Here is a 16,969-nt window from a genome sequence, read left to right as displayed (position 1 = left end):
TTAAACAATATGAGTTAGACGTTGAACAAGCCAACCATGAAAGAAATTTCAGTGAGGAAGTGGGACATCTGGGCCATTTCGATTCTTAGCTACAATAACTACACAAAGTAACTCCACTGAAGACTTTGACCACTGAGAAGACCCTGTAGAATCCCACTGAAACAAGTAAATAAAATTTAGACCGTACATCAATAACTACAAACAAATGTGGTCACCAGTTTCCACTAATACTCCAATAAAATTATCTGTTTTGATCTTTTTTTTTTTTTTTTGAACCTGTAAATCCACTATATTGAGTCAAAATAAAGTTAAGGATGAGGTTTTGAATTGCCTCAAAATGTTACAAGAAATTAGTTATTCTGGATTAAAAAAACAAAACAAACAAAAAAAATGTACACTATTTGTACAAATGCTCAAACTTTAGTGATGCAATCAAATTCCATGCATGTACCTGGCAGTAGTTTCCTTTGGAGGAAAATTATTAAACTTGTCTAATCTGGCACATTTTTCATCTGGGGGAACTGCATTTTAAATATCATCTGTAAATTTTTGTCACTGTTTTATATAAATGTTCATAAGCATAAGAAGATATAACTGAATAACCACATATGCCCCCAAACATCTATTAAAACACAAACACCACAGAAATCTGCTAGTATTTTTATAATTATTATGAAGTAGAAATGATCTAAGGTAGGATGAAGCTAATATCAAAGATGAAAAACAGCACCACCAATCTATATTTTGCCAACAGGTTTCTGATCGGACAGAATATGTGATAGCAGAGTTACATCCATTTCATTAAGTTCAGGTAAGAAATGCATTTAGCCCAGCTGTACTAACTATACAGCTTCACACAGAATAACATTCCATAAATCAACAGAAAATGCATCTGAGCACAACAAATAAAAATATGTAAGTGATTCTCTAAGCAGCATTTTGTTTTTTTTTTTTTTTTTTCCCAAAACATTAACATAGATAGATATTGGACTGATTAAATATCTACAAGTGCTTTTCCTTTACAAAAATACATATACTCTTAATAGTAGGATAGACTGTCATTAACAATGACCTGTGTTTTTTCACTTCAATTTGAATGATTTATAAGCTAAATTTTACAACCACAAAAAGGTTTATTTGTAATATGATGTTATCACTTTTGACAAAAAGCTTAAAACATTTTATATTTTAAAACAAATTAGCAACATAACAACACAATATGTTCTATGAGCTCCTAAGTACTGTGAGGGCTGTTATATTAAAAACCAATAGCTACTGATCAAATGCAAGGAAGCATTAGAACATTATTACTGCTCACCATAGGCTCCTTTCTTATCATAACTTGGATCACAGCTTATATAAGGACACTTAGGCCCCCATCCCAAAGAAAATCCATTGAGACTAACTCTATAGCATCTATTCAGGAGCCTGGAACATCCAACAATTCAGGCTCTGCATTTAAAAACAAACAAACAAAAAAGGCAAAATAACCTTCCTGTCAACAGTTAAGTCTGCAATAAGGGAAAAAATGATGCACTGCTTCATGCTTATTTTAAGAAGCACGTATTTGAGAAAAATACTACTACTGGTAAGTTTTTAGAATTAAATATTTCAATCAGCTAAATAATTAACTTGCCCTATAACTTTCCAGTTTAGTTATTCACTATTCTGGAAAAGGAAGTTAGGGTATTTAGATTTCTTTATTGTATTTTATACTGCACAAGTAAAATAATTGACTTCTTGCTAATCAATGGTCTCACGTTGAGGACAGCAATGCCATTTGCTAAAAAAATATCTATAAAAATCTGTAAAACACAATATTTTCTGATTATCTTCCAAGTCTGTCCTTTCCACCCTCCAAAATATCACTGAACTACAACTAGAAAACCCAAAAGTAGCTTGGTGAATATTTTGTGCTTCGGAAGGTTTACAGGATTGACAGCACACCAAAGTATTTGATTAGTTCACAGGCCAGGTATAGCAGACACATCAGTAATGCAAGCATTTGTGCTCTTTTTGAACGTTAACTATACTCAGAGAGTTACTCTAGGTCTATTAACTTTAGTCCCGTTTTTATTTTTTAGTTTGTTTTGGAAACTTCTAGGTATGCCTGACCCCTTGAGTGGGTGACAGACACAGTCACCACCAGGGAGTTCTGCTGGACCAGCTCCAGACGTAGCTCTCCACCACTGCACTCCAGTGCCTAATTCCAAGTCAGTTTCTGGGCGGCTTACCTTTGGTATTAAATAAGTCCTTTAGAACTATTAGGCAATCAGATTATCCATAAAAATAATTTGTTTGTTTTTTAAGGAAACTTTTTTTGGTGAACAAACTAAGTATCTGACAACAAAGAATATTTTAAAATCAATTAGTTATGTTACATTTTTCAGTAAAAAAGGGGGCAAGTTTCATTTTACTGCATCAAAATTCATGAGACAACAGCAAGAATGTCTATTTACTCAACATGCTATAATACAAAACACAATTTTAGGAGTAGAATACCATCATAAAATATGTGCCTCTCACTTTGATAATAAACATCTTTATTACAACTTCATTTGTAACACAAACCTCAGTATGTTAACTAGCAGCACAAATGTTTTACTGTTGCAGCAATCTTCTATCTGATACAACAACCGACCCTTAACCCTTATTTTGCCATCCACTCACAATCACGAAAAAGGAAAATGCACAATAACTACTTCTGTTCATCTCACCCTGTTATCTGTCGCATTGTTAAACCTTATTAGATTTTTTTTTTCTAAAAATACACATTACTTCAAATAAAACTACATTGTATGGTTTAGATAAACATGCAAATTCCAACTAATGCCTCTGTTTGGCTAAAATTAATGTGATTAGAAAAAAAATCCACTTGTAGACACCTTTCATTCCAAAATGTCTCCTCCACCCTGAGTCTACCGAAGCAGCTCTCTGGTTCTGTACAGGTACAAAAGGTAGCCTGAGCTTTTCCACCAGCCTACAGAGTTCTTCCATTTCATTGCCACACACCAGCACTGCATGGATTTAAACTGTTTGCTAGAGAACAAAACAACATCCTTTTTAACTGTGTTAGCAAGCTACCTAACTTCAGAAGATGTATATCACATAACTTGGGTGGAAGAATCTCTTAATAGATTTCCTATTCTGAAATATGATGTTTTTACCTGATCTATGGGCAGTATAGTAGTGGAAAAACAAAACATAAACAGGTAGATCTGCTTACAAAGAAAAAATATTACAAGTCTTTTGGAGGACATCCCTACAAAAGGACATTTCAACTGAGGCCTGAAGACTAGACTCCCCATACATCATAAAACTAGTAGCTGGACAGTCGGAAGCTTTTCACATTTCCTTTAGCGTGAATCAAACTCCTTGAATCTTGGAATCCATCCTGGAACAAGCTCCAGTGATCCTTCCTCAAACAAACTTCTCTAGCTGAATACCTCATGGAAGCATTATCTCATTCAAATTGGGTATAAAAGATTCAAAATGCAGAACTGTGAACATTTTGGTGAAATCCAGGAGAGACTAACTTAATTCCAAAAGAAACCATGAATTTCTTTGGCATTGAGCATTAGCTTTTTTTAATGTGAGGGTGGAACCTGCTTCTAACTTGTTCTAAGTGGAGATGCAGCGTATCACCTGCTGGCTCTCAGAGCTAGAAAACTGACGCTGTGGAGCTTTTCTGGACTCAGTTCAGGTGTGCTCTCTGTCCAAAAAGGTGCTGCTGTAACAATCAGCAATTTGGTATCTGTACTGCAAAAGGAGGTCTGTCACATAGTCTAGGTTTGTTTTGCTTTGCTCTCTTCTGCAAACTCTTTTAATAGTGGCTCTTCAGAGAATCTCCATCCTGTTCAGTCTTAGCTATGAAACTATTTTTATACTACAAGACCAGAAGATTTGTGGGGTTGTAACTGTGAAGGGACATGCCACACATTCTTCCATCTTAGCAGTGGTTGTACCTACGTGATTGTCCCTTTGTAAGGGCAAATTAATTATCAAATTAACCTTTTATAATTATTCACTTTCTTCAACACTTGCATTCAGCTTGTCTAGGTTAAGTAAATAAATTGGACCACACTCTTGATTTAAGCATCTCTACAATGTTTATATACTTGCTGTGGATAGGAACATGTCTTAACAGCTTTGGGTCTTTTCCAGAATAAAAATGAGTTTGATTATTCTATGTTTTTGACCAGTATTTTATGCAGCCCCTCTATAAACAGGACTCAGTATGTTTATTTTGTGACTTAAGATTGGTTTTGAACAATTGTCTATTCTACAGAATTTCTACCAGCTGTAGTACCTGGCAGAACTGGAGACTATTCCTTCTGTTGCAAGCAAAAGGAACAATACAATTTAGTGATTGGTTCAATTAAAGATTAAACACTAGCACTTTCTGTTATTTTAGAAAGCAGCAGAGAAATTCTTTACTTCTCTTACAAAGCCATGCCTAAAAATTACACATAGAATAGATGAGATGGGAACTGTACACCATCACTTCATCTGCAGTGGAGAAGAGAGTCTAGCTTATGCCTAAAAGCAATGTGATAATCTCTTCTCCTACAGATATACTGGAACTGTTTTTGATAACTGCAGAAGAGAAAAGTAGAGTCAAATCTTTGGAGCCTAGGAGAAAAAAAGATCAAGATTCAAAATTCAAGGTCACCTCACACAGAAAATAAAATAATTTAATTATAAAGGTATTCTTTTCATATAGTTTCTACTGAGACAGAAAAAAACTGACAGAACATTTATTTTTCTGCTTGTTTCACATGAAAGAAGGCTTCTCAATACAGAAGAATTATGAAATACTCTTGCTGAAAATATTAAGACCATTGATAAGATACAGAAGGAAGTATTACCCTGCCAAATGCAAATAATGGTTTTAAAATATATTCTGTATTACTAATCAGGCACTTTATATAACATTTTCGGTAAAGTCAAAATAATACTTTTCATATATATATATTTTTATTTCATATATTATTATTTTTTGCATAATAGCTGCAAGCTAGCTGAGTATGCCCAATATATTTAGAGTGCTGCATACTGCTAGGACCCAAATCCCAGAAGCATCTCATGTGAGCAGTTAAGTACAGCAGTGATGAGTTACTTAAGATTATCGTAGGAATCTTATTTGGTATTTCATCCAAATAAAAATGTGTTTTCAAGGACTAGGCCCTTAGCTAGGAGCACTGTAGCAAGGCGTGATGGAAAATACATTTCTTGATTATTGAATTCTATACTGTTTGAGATTTTATACGATCTCACTTGTAAATTCTAGCTAGTTCGTTACTAGACAAATGCAGCATACAGCTATGCCCAATGAAAAGTTGCTTAATACTTTCATTAATGTGTTACTCAAAACAAAAGCAGAGAATTTTTCTCTTTCAGGAAAAAAAAAAAAAAGCACCAAAGATATAAATAAGAGACAGCAAGGTTAGGTAGTAGTGTCGAATTTTTTAGGTCTTCTGCAGCTAGGTACTGACAATATGGGAAAGCCTAAGAAAAACAGTTGCAGCAACACTTCTTTTATTCTTTACAAACATGCAGTGGTGACTCTGTGTCATGGAAATGTTCAGAAAGTGTGCACTGTATACAGTAATCTGCTCTGTGATGGAATATGGTGCAGTTCTAGTAGAACGTTTACTACTTGTTCCACTTACTCCATCTTTGGCACACATGAATCTGTACATGCATTCTCATATCCCTGCGTTGTTCAGGTATTTTTAATTGGCACAAATGAATCAAATATGCCTATCTGTAGACACATGGCACATACGTACTATACAGAAGAGAATTTTCCTGTAAAAAAAAGGCGATGCCTGTGTTATACAAGCTGCCCAGTTTAGATATGTATTTCACTGGCACTTCACTGCTACAAAAACTATTAAAGTAGAACAGCACTCAGACGCTGTGCCATCAAATCAGAAATGCATAAATTGTAGGTAGTTGGCTAGATTATATGCATTTAGAAGCATTTAAGGCCATAATTCTCAGCTGGGAACATTAAATCATATCTGTCTGTATTTTCCATACTTAAAATGAAGATTTGCCTTCTGTAAACTAGCTTTAAGTTAGTTTACAGAAGGCAAAAATACCATGAATTAACAGTATCTGATTTTGATCAAGACAAATTCATGGTTCTCTGAATTGTGAATACAGACAGTTGGTAGACATCAAATCTTCTATTGGGATGTCATTCAGAAGACATCAAAGTAGTCAAATTTCAAGGGTCCTGCTCACTAGATGAAAACTTCTGTGTAAGACAACTGAAAATAGATTACAATTAATTTGTTGTTCTTTTTCTTTTTCCACATCAAATCTGTTCAAACTTGTTAAAACAGCAAGAGCAATTCTTGAGAAAAAAAAAAATTGTCCCCCAAACCAAGCAGAAATTATGCTTACGAGTAGTATTGTTTCATGATAAACTGAAACAGCCATTTTATGTTAGGTGAATCTACAGTGAAAATTCTGGTATAAAAACACGTGAAATATATAAAAAACTGTAAGGTGTCATTTGCATGTGCATGTAAATATTTACAAATAATATCTTATTTATACCATATAAAACAATTGTATATACTAAAGGTAACAATGACTTGCAATTAGAATGCATGCTCTGATCTGACAGGCTGCTCCATGAGGAGGACCTCCATGCACACAAAGAACTTTTTCTCTGCCAAGGAGCAGTGCCCTCCCTATATTGAGTCTCTTCTCGCTTCTGTCAAGCAGCAGCACATCATACACCGTATGGACAAAAAGATGACCACTTCCTGCAGCCAGCACGTGGCCCTGTTTCCATCCACAGGGTGGGCGAAGCAGTGCCTGTACCAGTCAGCACATTATACCTGCAGAAAGGAGCAGCAGCTTCCTGAATGTTTTGCTTCCCTAGGTTCACTGGCATCTGCACAATATGTGCAACCTTGACCTGCAATGGCAGGTTTCCTAAACAGATTGCTACTGACAGCATCTTTATTTCTGCATTTCATACAGGCTTTGGAGTGCAACGGCAGGACTTAGCCTAACTATGTATGGATTCCTCAGGTCAGCAACGTTAGAACTCCTGCAAACACTAAGGGGGCCAGATTTAATCCACAACATCCATGCTTCTCCTACAGAAACATACTAAAGTACATGAATATACATTTAAAAAGGAGTTACAGCCTTGCATCTATCTTTTATACCTGATCCCAAGGTTTTCAAGATAGAATTTTCACTTTGTCCTAAGTACGACTAGGCTTCTGAAAAGTTGATTTGGTTCTTTTCTGTTGTATGCAAAAAGCATAGGAAAGTAAATAGCTATCTACAATACTAGCAGGTGTGTATGAAGTAGAAATTATATAAAGGTACTGAACTACAGATATCTCCACAGAATTTGAAGTAAAAAATCTCATTTGATTTTTAAGCAGAGCAAAGACAATGGAAGACTACAGGAAACATGCATTACTGTGCTCCCTGCAACATTACCAGAGACCTCAATAAACATTCTATACTTCAACAATTTTCCTTGCAATACCTAAGGCAACAATCACTCTTCTATCCAGCACTACCAGATCTTAGGAAAAAACAATGATCTGAACAATTATTTTGGTCAGACTGCTTATCTTCAGTATTGCATTGCCTCTAATTTTATGTAAATAGTTTTATGACGTGACTTCAACTAGTGAAAAATTTCTACAATGAATTCTAAGTCCCGGATAGTCACAAGAGATATATAATGTAATTAAAGCTATGTTATTTTTTCTTAGCATGTCCTTCACCCAATCTTAAAAGGAAGTGCTTACCATGAAGTGCAATAACTATGTGTAAATTTTGCCTTGGCTGTAACCCAACAGTGAAATTTGTTTCATAGATAAATTATTTTAACCTCATTTTTATGAAGGCTTTATTAGAAGAAATGTAACCTGACCAGAAGCCATTTTCCAAAAATAGCTGTATCCCATATTCCAATCTTTAGGGTAGCCATAGAAAAGTGCAATCACAAAGGCTGCTATGCTTTTAAGCAATATTGGCAGAGTCTATTTAGACAATTTAAAATTACTTTTTTCAATTATCATGTTAAACATCTCTTGTTAAGGGTAATTAATCTTCATTCACTACAAAAGAACTCTTGCACACTCATGAGCGAGCTATACCTGGACCCATGAGAAGCTTATCAAGAAAAAGGTAGTGGCACAATCACCACTTTTCTAAATATATTTTCTATACAAAATATCTTCAAGGTATAATCCTTAGCTATTTGTACAGTACTCTATGATTTAAACAACAATATTCAGTAAAATAGTAAGTGTGTGAAACTGCAACACCACATGGAATGAGCACTTTGCCATTTTGCTAGTGTAATCAATATTAGGACCAGAAAAATTTTCTAACACACAAGCAAAAATATTCCAAAGTTTTTGAATCTTGACTGTACACTTCATGATTTTGGCTATGATTTGCAGCACACTTGTAAAATTCACAAATATCTTATGCACATTTCAGTAGCAGAATGGCACTTGGCTTGCTCTAATAGAAACAACAAAGATGCAACTGACAATTTTAAGAAAGACAATGTCCTTATTTGCATGCTGAAAATCTGGTTGTGTCCCCCTAATCCAGGCACATCCATTCATTGTGCAATCTGTCGATGGGTAAACAAATAGTGCAGGATTCATCTCAGTGGGATCTGGCCCTTTGGTCTAACCGAAGTCAATTCTAGGTCGATACTGAAGTACCATAGGATAAGACTAAAAACAAAAGCAAGAGAAAAACAACAGACAAGAATAACATGAAGATACAATTCACAAAAAATACTAAGGAAATGCAATTAAAGTTAGCTTTAAGAATAGCCAGAGCTTATCCCTATGACACATAAATATAAATAAAACTGATTGCAATATATATGAAATAATTCTATACATTTCAACAATTAATGCCATAGCTGTACTTCACATCTATACCTTAACTCAAAGTAAACTATAATTATTTGTTATAAATATGAAATTCATATATCCAAGTTTTATGTATTTCATGATTTTTATGTTTTATGACACATACTGGAATGTTCAAATCCTCTTATGTCTTCGTTGCTGATACAATCCTAAAATTTTATACTTTGTAAAACAAGGTCTATCTATAGATGATGTATACAGTGTGATTTTCATGGCAGCTAGGTTCCTCTGGTATTAAAAAAATAAAAAAATAAATAAAGCACACTACTACACCACCAAAAAAAAACAACAACAAATAAACTCAGGTCAAATTGCTGTCAGCTGATTTTCTGAAAAATTAGGGCTTACTTTTCCCCCTCCCTGAAATCCAAACTCCTCAACTTCAGATCCAGCAATGCATTTTTATTAGTTCTTATTGGGAAAAATTAGCAAATAAACTATCTGAATCCCTTAGTTACACAAAACCGTTGTGGTATGAGAGGTAAGAGTAGGCTTCCAGAAAGTGTCATAGAATATCTGAGTGCTTGTTGCTGGAAGTTGTTAACATCTAATTTTTTTCGCTCTGTCAGCATTTCATTTAAGTCTGACATTTTCCTCTTAACTTACTGATCATTTTCTATAGCATAAAAATGAAGAAAATATTGTTTCATCAACTGTATGGGCTTAAGTAGCCTCTGCCATAAGGCATAGATAGTTTAAATCTTTTTTATTGCAAATTTGGAAGAATCAAGAATTATTACAGAAGTTACCATTGAAACCAGTAATATTTTACTGCATCCTTCAAATGCAAGAAGAGACAAAATTCAGAAACCAAAAACAGAAAGATACCACTGCAGAGACCTATACAGATTAAAGTTTTCATTCTGGGGTACTGAAACTATCATCAGAACTAAATGTGAACATACTTGCTGAGGATTTAAAAACTGGAGTGCAGAGAAATCAAAGCATAAAACCAGAAGTATTCAGCAGTAGCAAGAGCATTTAGTAGAGAAGACAGGGAGCACCATGTGTAATTAACAAATGTATTCGTAGTGTAAGAAATTGGTCTGATTTTCTCAGCTACGATATGGCTACCACATTATTTAAATGCTATTTCACTTGTTCTTCATGCTTCAGAACAAATACTTGGATTATATAAATTGCATCTAAAGTACTCAACTCTAATTGGAAGTGCATACAGGCAGAGACCTCACTGAAAAATTTGCCATGTAAACCAGTGCTGTTACAAAAAAATACAAACCAACTGTACAAATAAAATGCAATATGGTGGAGCGAGTATAGGTAGTGAGGTAGACATGACTGTAAAGCAGGTCACTCCCATCCACAGCAGAAGCAACCTGCTATCTTTATTCTTTCCCCCCCCCCCTCAAGTAAAAACATTACTTCAGACTTTCAAAGTTACTTTTAGAAGAAATTAATTCAATTCAAAAGGCTCAGTGAGCACACTGAAACATTGATATACAGAGAAAAAAACACCAAGCTGATCAGTGAAATCTAGAAATCAACTTCAATTTGCAGACTGGAGGTTTTTGTTTGTTATATTCTACAGATAAGTCATTATTCCATTTCTAATTTGAAAAGAAATGAAAGGAATATAGTAGCAGAAAAAAACAAACAAACAAACAAACAACAAACACTTCTTTTCTCCATTAAAAAGAACAGATGAAGTGCCTTAAAAATATGAAACCAGCGTGGTCTTTTTTGGTTCACTCTTCAGTTTTGGTCCTTTGTTAGTGACTGCCCAATGCTACTTGTTAGAAGGATGAGATAACATTTAGAAGGATGAAGTTAGATAACACTTCCACACTGATGTCGATTTCCAACTACAGAATGAAGCAACAAGATAATTGACCTAATGGAAATTAAAAATCTTTTAAGCACATAAAATCTGATAATTTGAATGGAGTATATTTATTCATTCGATAAAGCTATTTTTGAATGAATATAAATAGCCCTTGCTCATGGTGTTTGCACACTTTATAGTGAGATGATATAAAAACTCCACAATTTGGATTACAACTGTAGTGTTGACAGGATCTTACTGACTGTAATATGTACAGTCGTGAGTGCCTCTTACCTGATAAAAAGTGCCATCCTGTGAGCAGACTTGCGAAGATGAGCAGTTCTGACACCGAAACTGCGAAGGAGATGATTTTCTGATCAGATAAGAGGCATCCACAGCTGGACATATACATTCATCTTTTTAATTTTTCTTATTTATTTTTCAAATGTAAAATTTAAAATTTATTTACTTGTTTAAAACAAGAAAGAATTCTCTAAAGAATAAATTGATCTTTTCCCTTAACTATGCTACCTCTTGAAAGGTCCACAGGTGTGCCAGCAAAAGCTCACAGTGAATAGTATCAAAGACATAGATAATGGATTTACTTGATCTTCATCCAAAAGAAGAGATCGTTAATTAATTACCATTGCAACTTCTGTTTTATAACAAGACCCAACAAAGTTAGGGAAAACAAAATCAGAAGCCCAGATGTTACTAGATTTATCATCAGCACAATGTAATTTTTACTGGTTTTAGTTTGTCATCTCTGACTTCAGGGGAATGATTTAAAACTACATAAAGGAAAAGAGGAACCCTTACCTGACTATATTCTGTTTATGTAAAAATAACTTATAAATCTAAGCAAAAGTTGTCAACTTTTATATTCACTTAAGGTTAAAATGGTAGTTCTGAGACTTTTGAAAAACATAAGCCAGTACAAATAATGTCCTTTTTGTCGAGATGGCTATTACCATTGCTTACAAACCAGTGCAACTGACAAAGGTCCATCTGTAGGCATGGTCTGCAGGACTCAATTTCATGAAAAAAAAACGTATCACTAAAGTTGTTACTTCAACATTTCCTAATAGTACAATGAGTGTTAAAATATAAAATGGCTAGGCAAACATATACCACTGGTGTCAAGGCAGTACTAGAAAAATGGTACTTCGGGTGTTACTGGTACAGTTTGGGGTTTCAGTAAACATCAAATTTCAGTGCAATATTATTTTCAAATGTAATGAATACTTTCCTACACACATTAACACCCTTAGTTCCTATGATTTTTTTTCACCCTTTTTTCTTTTTTTTTTTCCCCCTCCAGATTAAGGTAAATCTTTAAGAAACTTTTGAATCGTTAACTCCACAGTGTGCTTAATCCTCTGTCTTCTCTGTTCAAGTCCCAGTGCATTTTAATTTCAAGTACTAGAAAGCTTAAAAAGAGTATAGAAAGTTTGGAATTTTCTACAGATTAATAAATTAACTTAAGTGCATAACTTTAGCTGTGCTCCAATATAGCCCCCATTGGTAGCGACAGGCAACAAATCTGCTTATAGCATAAAGCAATAAGGAGTGAAGAGCAATCAATAGCCACACACAAACAAATGAATATATATATTGAAAGAGAAGAAATGGAGGTATGACCTCTGACAAAAAAAAACTTAGCATACAAGTAATTGTAAGAGCTACTAAATCAAACAATATCAGACCTGAAAGAAAGGTTGTTTAATAAATCAAATATTCTAAAATATGCACATAAAAGAAGAAAAACACCTCTAGCTGTGTTACATGGATGTTAGTGTTTGTTATGCAACATCGCTAAATTACATGGGTTTAGCATTAACAGAAGCAATCATAAATCAATTAGATTTCTCCCATAATTTCAGTGTTATGGTTTATTACTGACTCAATAAAACAAATTCTAAATAAAGAACTGTCAGATGCAGATTCCTTAACTAGTGAGATGTAAAAGGTCACTAGAAGGAAATTTGCAGAAAATACGTGCTTGGAGTTTTCAGATAGCTGACTTAAAACCATGAGCAGGACTTCTATGTAAACTCTGTATACCTGCTAATTTTAAGTTTCAGATTCTACACAATATACTTGCTAGAGAGTTTCACTCACTAGATCCTTTTTAAAATAAGAAATCCAGAAGACATGCAAAAACAATTTTTAAATTCAGAGCTTTTGAAGGGTCATGGTATATATTCTGTGTCAAGCTATAAAAGTATGTATACTCTCTACAATAAATACACCAAAACATCATCTATTAATAATGTAACAGCATTTACATTTTCGCCTCTTAGTCTCCATCTTGTCATATAGATGAATTCCATAGTATGATCCTTCCCCATGATTTCTCCATTGCATAGTACATCCAGCTTAAAATACAACAGAACAAACAGTAAGACAAACTTATGCAACATTTTCATGACTAAATAAACTCTTAAGAGAACCTCTGAAAATTAATCCCAGAACTTCTATTATTATACAATAATTTTATCAGGAATATGTATCAAATCTTAACAAATCCAACATTCTGACAATGTGCTATTTTGTACACTAGTATTCCAATTTATTTTTTTCACTTTTACATTTTCAATGAAAATGTTGATAGAAGAAAACCTACTAAACTAGGTAGAAAATCACTAGTAGATGTTTCCTATATTTATCAATGCCACACAGAGTCTCTTTGAAGAGAAAGCCTTTTGTGTTGCATAGTGAAGGTATTCTGCAACACTCTTTCAAACCCAAACTTACAAAACTGAAGTACTGTAATTGTCAGCTTTTTAAAATAAGTTATGAATTAACTTTAAAAATGTAGTTTAAAAATAACGGTAAATTCCATGGTAAATGCATTTCTCAGTATAAAGACATGATTCCTCATTAACTTGAGGACTAAAGGCATAATACAAAAAGCTTATCTTACTTAAAGCTTATCTTATTAAATTTATCTTACTGTTAAAGATGACTGATTTAAACTGTATCATAGCATCTTAAGTTTACCTTTCAGTGAAAATCTATGGCTATTTTTTCATTACTATAGCCATAAATGCTTTCCTACTTTTAAGAGGAAAAAAATGTTAAAATTTTGCAATAAGCAGATACCACATAACACAGGACTTTAAGGTATCAGAGTGAGATTAAATTAATGTAAAACAAAACCAAATGACAACAAAATGGCTAGTTGGCACATTATAATAACATACTAAACTCAGGTTTATAACTCTGCAACCCACCCCTCTCTCCATGAAATTCCACGTAAATCCAGAAAAGGTGTGTGTGTATATATATTTATACACACACACACAACTTCTTTCTTTTGAAAGATTCAAATGGTATTTTTTGTTACTTCTTCCTAATGACTGAATTGTTTTTTATATCTAAAGAAAATGAAATTGAAGGATAACTTGGTGTATGTCTAGTTGATCTCTCCTTTCCCCAACAGCTACTGGCTGAAATGTTCATTAAGTAACTTTTTTTATTAGCCACATGAAAAGAGAGATCATTTATTTTCACATAAAAATGCCTAAACTAATTTATCTCTCAGATTATTACAACTGTATGAGTTTCTTGGTTAGAAAGTTTTAGCCATTGTGATAAAACGTGAACTTCCATTTAAGGACAGAAAATATACCTTAGAACATTGAATAGTACTTAGTGACTCAGACTTAAAGATATTCCTCAAGTTTAAATATGATTGAGTTTCATAAAAATCTAATATTTTGCAATGCAATAGAAATACAAGCATTGTTCTTTCAAATGTACCTCGTAAGAACTTGGAAGTTTTAATTTTAAGCTGAGAAACTTTTTAATAGTTCCCACAGTCACTCGAGTGGAACAGCGGATAAATTTCTTCATTAAACCCTAAAGCAACAACAAAACAGAAAAAGCATGTTAGAAATTATGTAATTACGCATTCTTGTTTTTCATTAAATAGCATGTAAGCAATCTTTTGTCAAGAAGAGCTAGCTGTAAGTAATGATTACTGTTTGAACAAAAATATTTTACTGCAGTCTTTTAATCCATAATAGCACCATAGGTTCATTTTTGTTCACTCCTTTGAAAGAAGATTTGGATCCCAGTCATTCAAGGCACAACATATATGAAGAACATTATGCTGACGACAATCCTGAAAGCGTGAGGTAGCTCACCTACAGCTAACTTTTTTTTAATATTTGTGTGGTATTCTGTAATCTGCTGGGTAATATATAGCTATCTATAATCTATCTGTAATATCTACCATCGATGCTTTTTGGTATAATCTACCAAAAAGATAAACAAGAAAACTTTTTTTTTTTTTTTTTTTTTTTTTTTTAATTCTGAGATGCACTGAATTGTCTCAAACAAAAGGACTAAATGAATGCAGAAGTGGAGACAGGTTATCAACGATCACAGAATCACAGAACTGTAGGGGTTGGAAGAGACCTCAAAAGATCATCGGGTCCAACGCCCCTGCCAAAGCAGGTTCCTCAGAGCAGGCTGCCCAGGTAGGCATCCAGACAGGCCTTGAATATCTCCAGAGAAGAAGACTCCACAACCTCCCTGAGCAGCCAGTTCCAATGCTCCATTACCCTCACCCTGAAGAAGTTCTTTCGCATGTCAGTGCGGAACTTCCTGTGTTCTAACTTGCAGCCATTGCCCCTTGTCCTATCCCCACAAACCACTGAGAAGAGGTTGGCTACATCCTTCTGTCCCCCACCCCTCAGGTATTTATATACACTGAGGAGATCCCCTCTCAGTCTTCTCTTCTCCAGGCTGAACAGACCCAGGTCTCTCAGCCTTTCCTCATAAGGAAGATGGTCCAGGCCCTGTATCATCTTTGTGGCCCTCCACTGGACTTTCCAGGAGATCCCTGTCTTTCTTGTACTGGGGAGCCCAGAACTAGACACAGTACTCCAGGTGAGGCCTGACCAGGGCAGAGTAGAGGGGGAGGATCACCTCCCTTTACATGCTGGCCACACTCCTTTTAATGCACGCCAGGATCCCATTAGCCCTCTTGGCCACAAGGGCACAGTGCTGGCTCATGGTCAACCTGTCATCCACCAGGACCCCCAGGTCCTTCTCCTCAGAGCTCCTCTCCAGCAGGTCGTCCCCCAGCCTGTACCGATACTTCGGGTTGTTGCTTCCCAGGTGCAGGACTCTACACTTGCTCTTATTAAATCTCATTTGTTTTTTTCCTGCCCATCTCTCCAGACAGTCCAGGTCTCGCTGAATGGCAGCACAGCCTTCAGGCCTGTCAGCCACTCCTCCCAGCTTTGTGTCATCAGCGTACTTGCTGAGGGCAGACACTATTCCCTCATCAAGGTCGTCGATGAAGATGTTGAACAAGACCGGACCCAGCATCGACCCCTGGGGAACACTGCTAGTCACAGGCCTCCAGCCAGACTCTGCTCTGCCGATCACCACCCTCTGAGCTCGGCCAGTCAGCCAGTTCTCAACCCACCTTGTTGTCCACTCCTCTATCCCACACTTTCTCAGCTTTGCTAGTAGGATGTCATGGGAGACAGTATCGAAAGCCTTGCTAAAGTCAAGGTAGCTGACATCCACCGCTCTCTCCCCATCTACCCAGCTGGTGATGCCATCATAGAAGACAACGAGGTTGGTCCAGCACGACTTCCCCTTGGTGAATCCATGCTGACTACTCCTCATAACCTTCTCTTCCAATTGCTTGGAGATGGCATCCAGAACAAGCTGCTCTGATACCTTTCCAGGGACAGAGGTGAGACTGACTGGCCTGTAGTTTCCTGGATCCTTCTTCCTGCCCTTCTTGAAGACCGGAGTGACATTGGCTGTCCTCCAGTCTTCAGGCACCTCACCCGTTCTCCAGGACCTTTCAAAGACGATAGAGAGCGGTTTGGCAATCACATCTGCCAGCTCCCTTACCACACGTAGATGCATCCCATCAGGACCCATGGATTTGTGTGCGTTGAGCCCACTCAGACGCTCCCGAACCACTCCCTCATCAACCAGGGGGGAGCCCTCCATTTCCCAGACCCTTTGTCCTATTGCCAGGGGCGAGGAGTCCTGGGGGAGTGTCCTTGAAGCAAAGACTGAAGCAAAGAAAGCATTCAGTATCTCTGCCTTCTCAGCGTCTCTCGTGACCAGGACACCCCCCTCATTCAGCAAGGGACCCACATTATCCCTAGTCTTCCTCTTGCTGTTTACATACTTGAAAAAACACTTATTATCCTTTACCTCTTTCGCAAGCCTCATCTCTAGGTGGGCACTTTAGCCTTCCTCGTCG

At 35.8% G+C, this 16,969-nt stretch overlaps 1 protein-coding gene across 2 annotated transcripts in view; it reads right to left on the bottom strand.

The window, feature by feature from the left end:
- Positions 1–961: 961 nt before the first annotated feature.
- The window catches only part of PCGF5 (polycomb group ring finger 5), a 36,397-nt gene continuing 20,389 nt past the window's right edge, over positions 962–16,969 (bottom strand). Inside the window, exons 7-10 of one of the 2 annotated variants that reach the window (XM_032191043.1) lie at positions 14,491–14,589; positions 13,014–13,103; positions 11,020–11,079; positions 962–8,738 (exon numbers count right to left, since the gene is read on the bottom strand). In XM_032191043.1, coding sequence (XP_032046934.1) covers positions 8,691–8,738; positions 11,020–11,079; positions 13,014–13,103; positions 14,491–14,589 — 297 coding nt within the window. In that variant the 3' untranslated portion in view covers positions 962–8,690. The remainder of the gene's footprint in view (positions 8,739–11,019; positions 11,080–13,013; positions 13,104–14,490; positions 14,590–16,969) is intronic. The other variant, XM_032191044.1, reaches the window with a different exon arrangement.

This window comes from Aythya fuligula, chromosome 7 (genome assembly GCF_009819795.1).
Source record: "Aythya fuligula isolate bAytFul2 chromosome 7, bAytFul2.pri, whole genome shotgun sequence".
Lineage (NCBI taxonomy): Eukaryota > Metazoa > Chordata > Aves > Anseriformes > Anatidae > Aythya > Aythya fuligula.
Note: the sequence above shows the minus strand (reverse complement) of the source record. Positions and strands in the feature narration are given on the sequence as shown.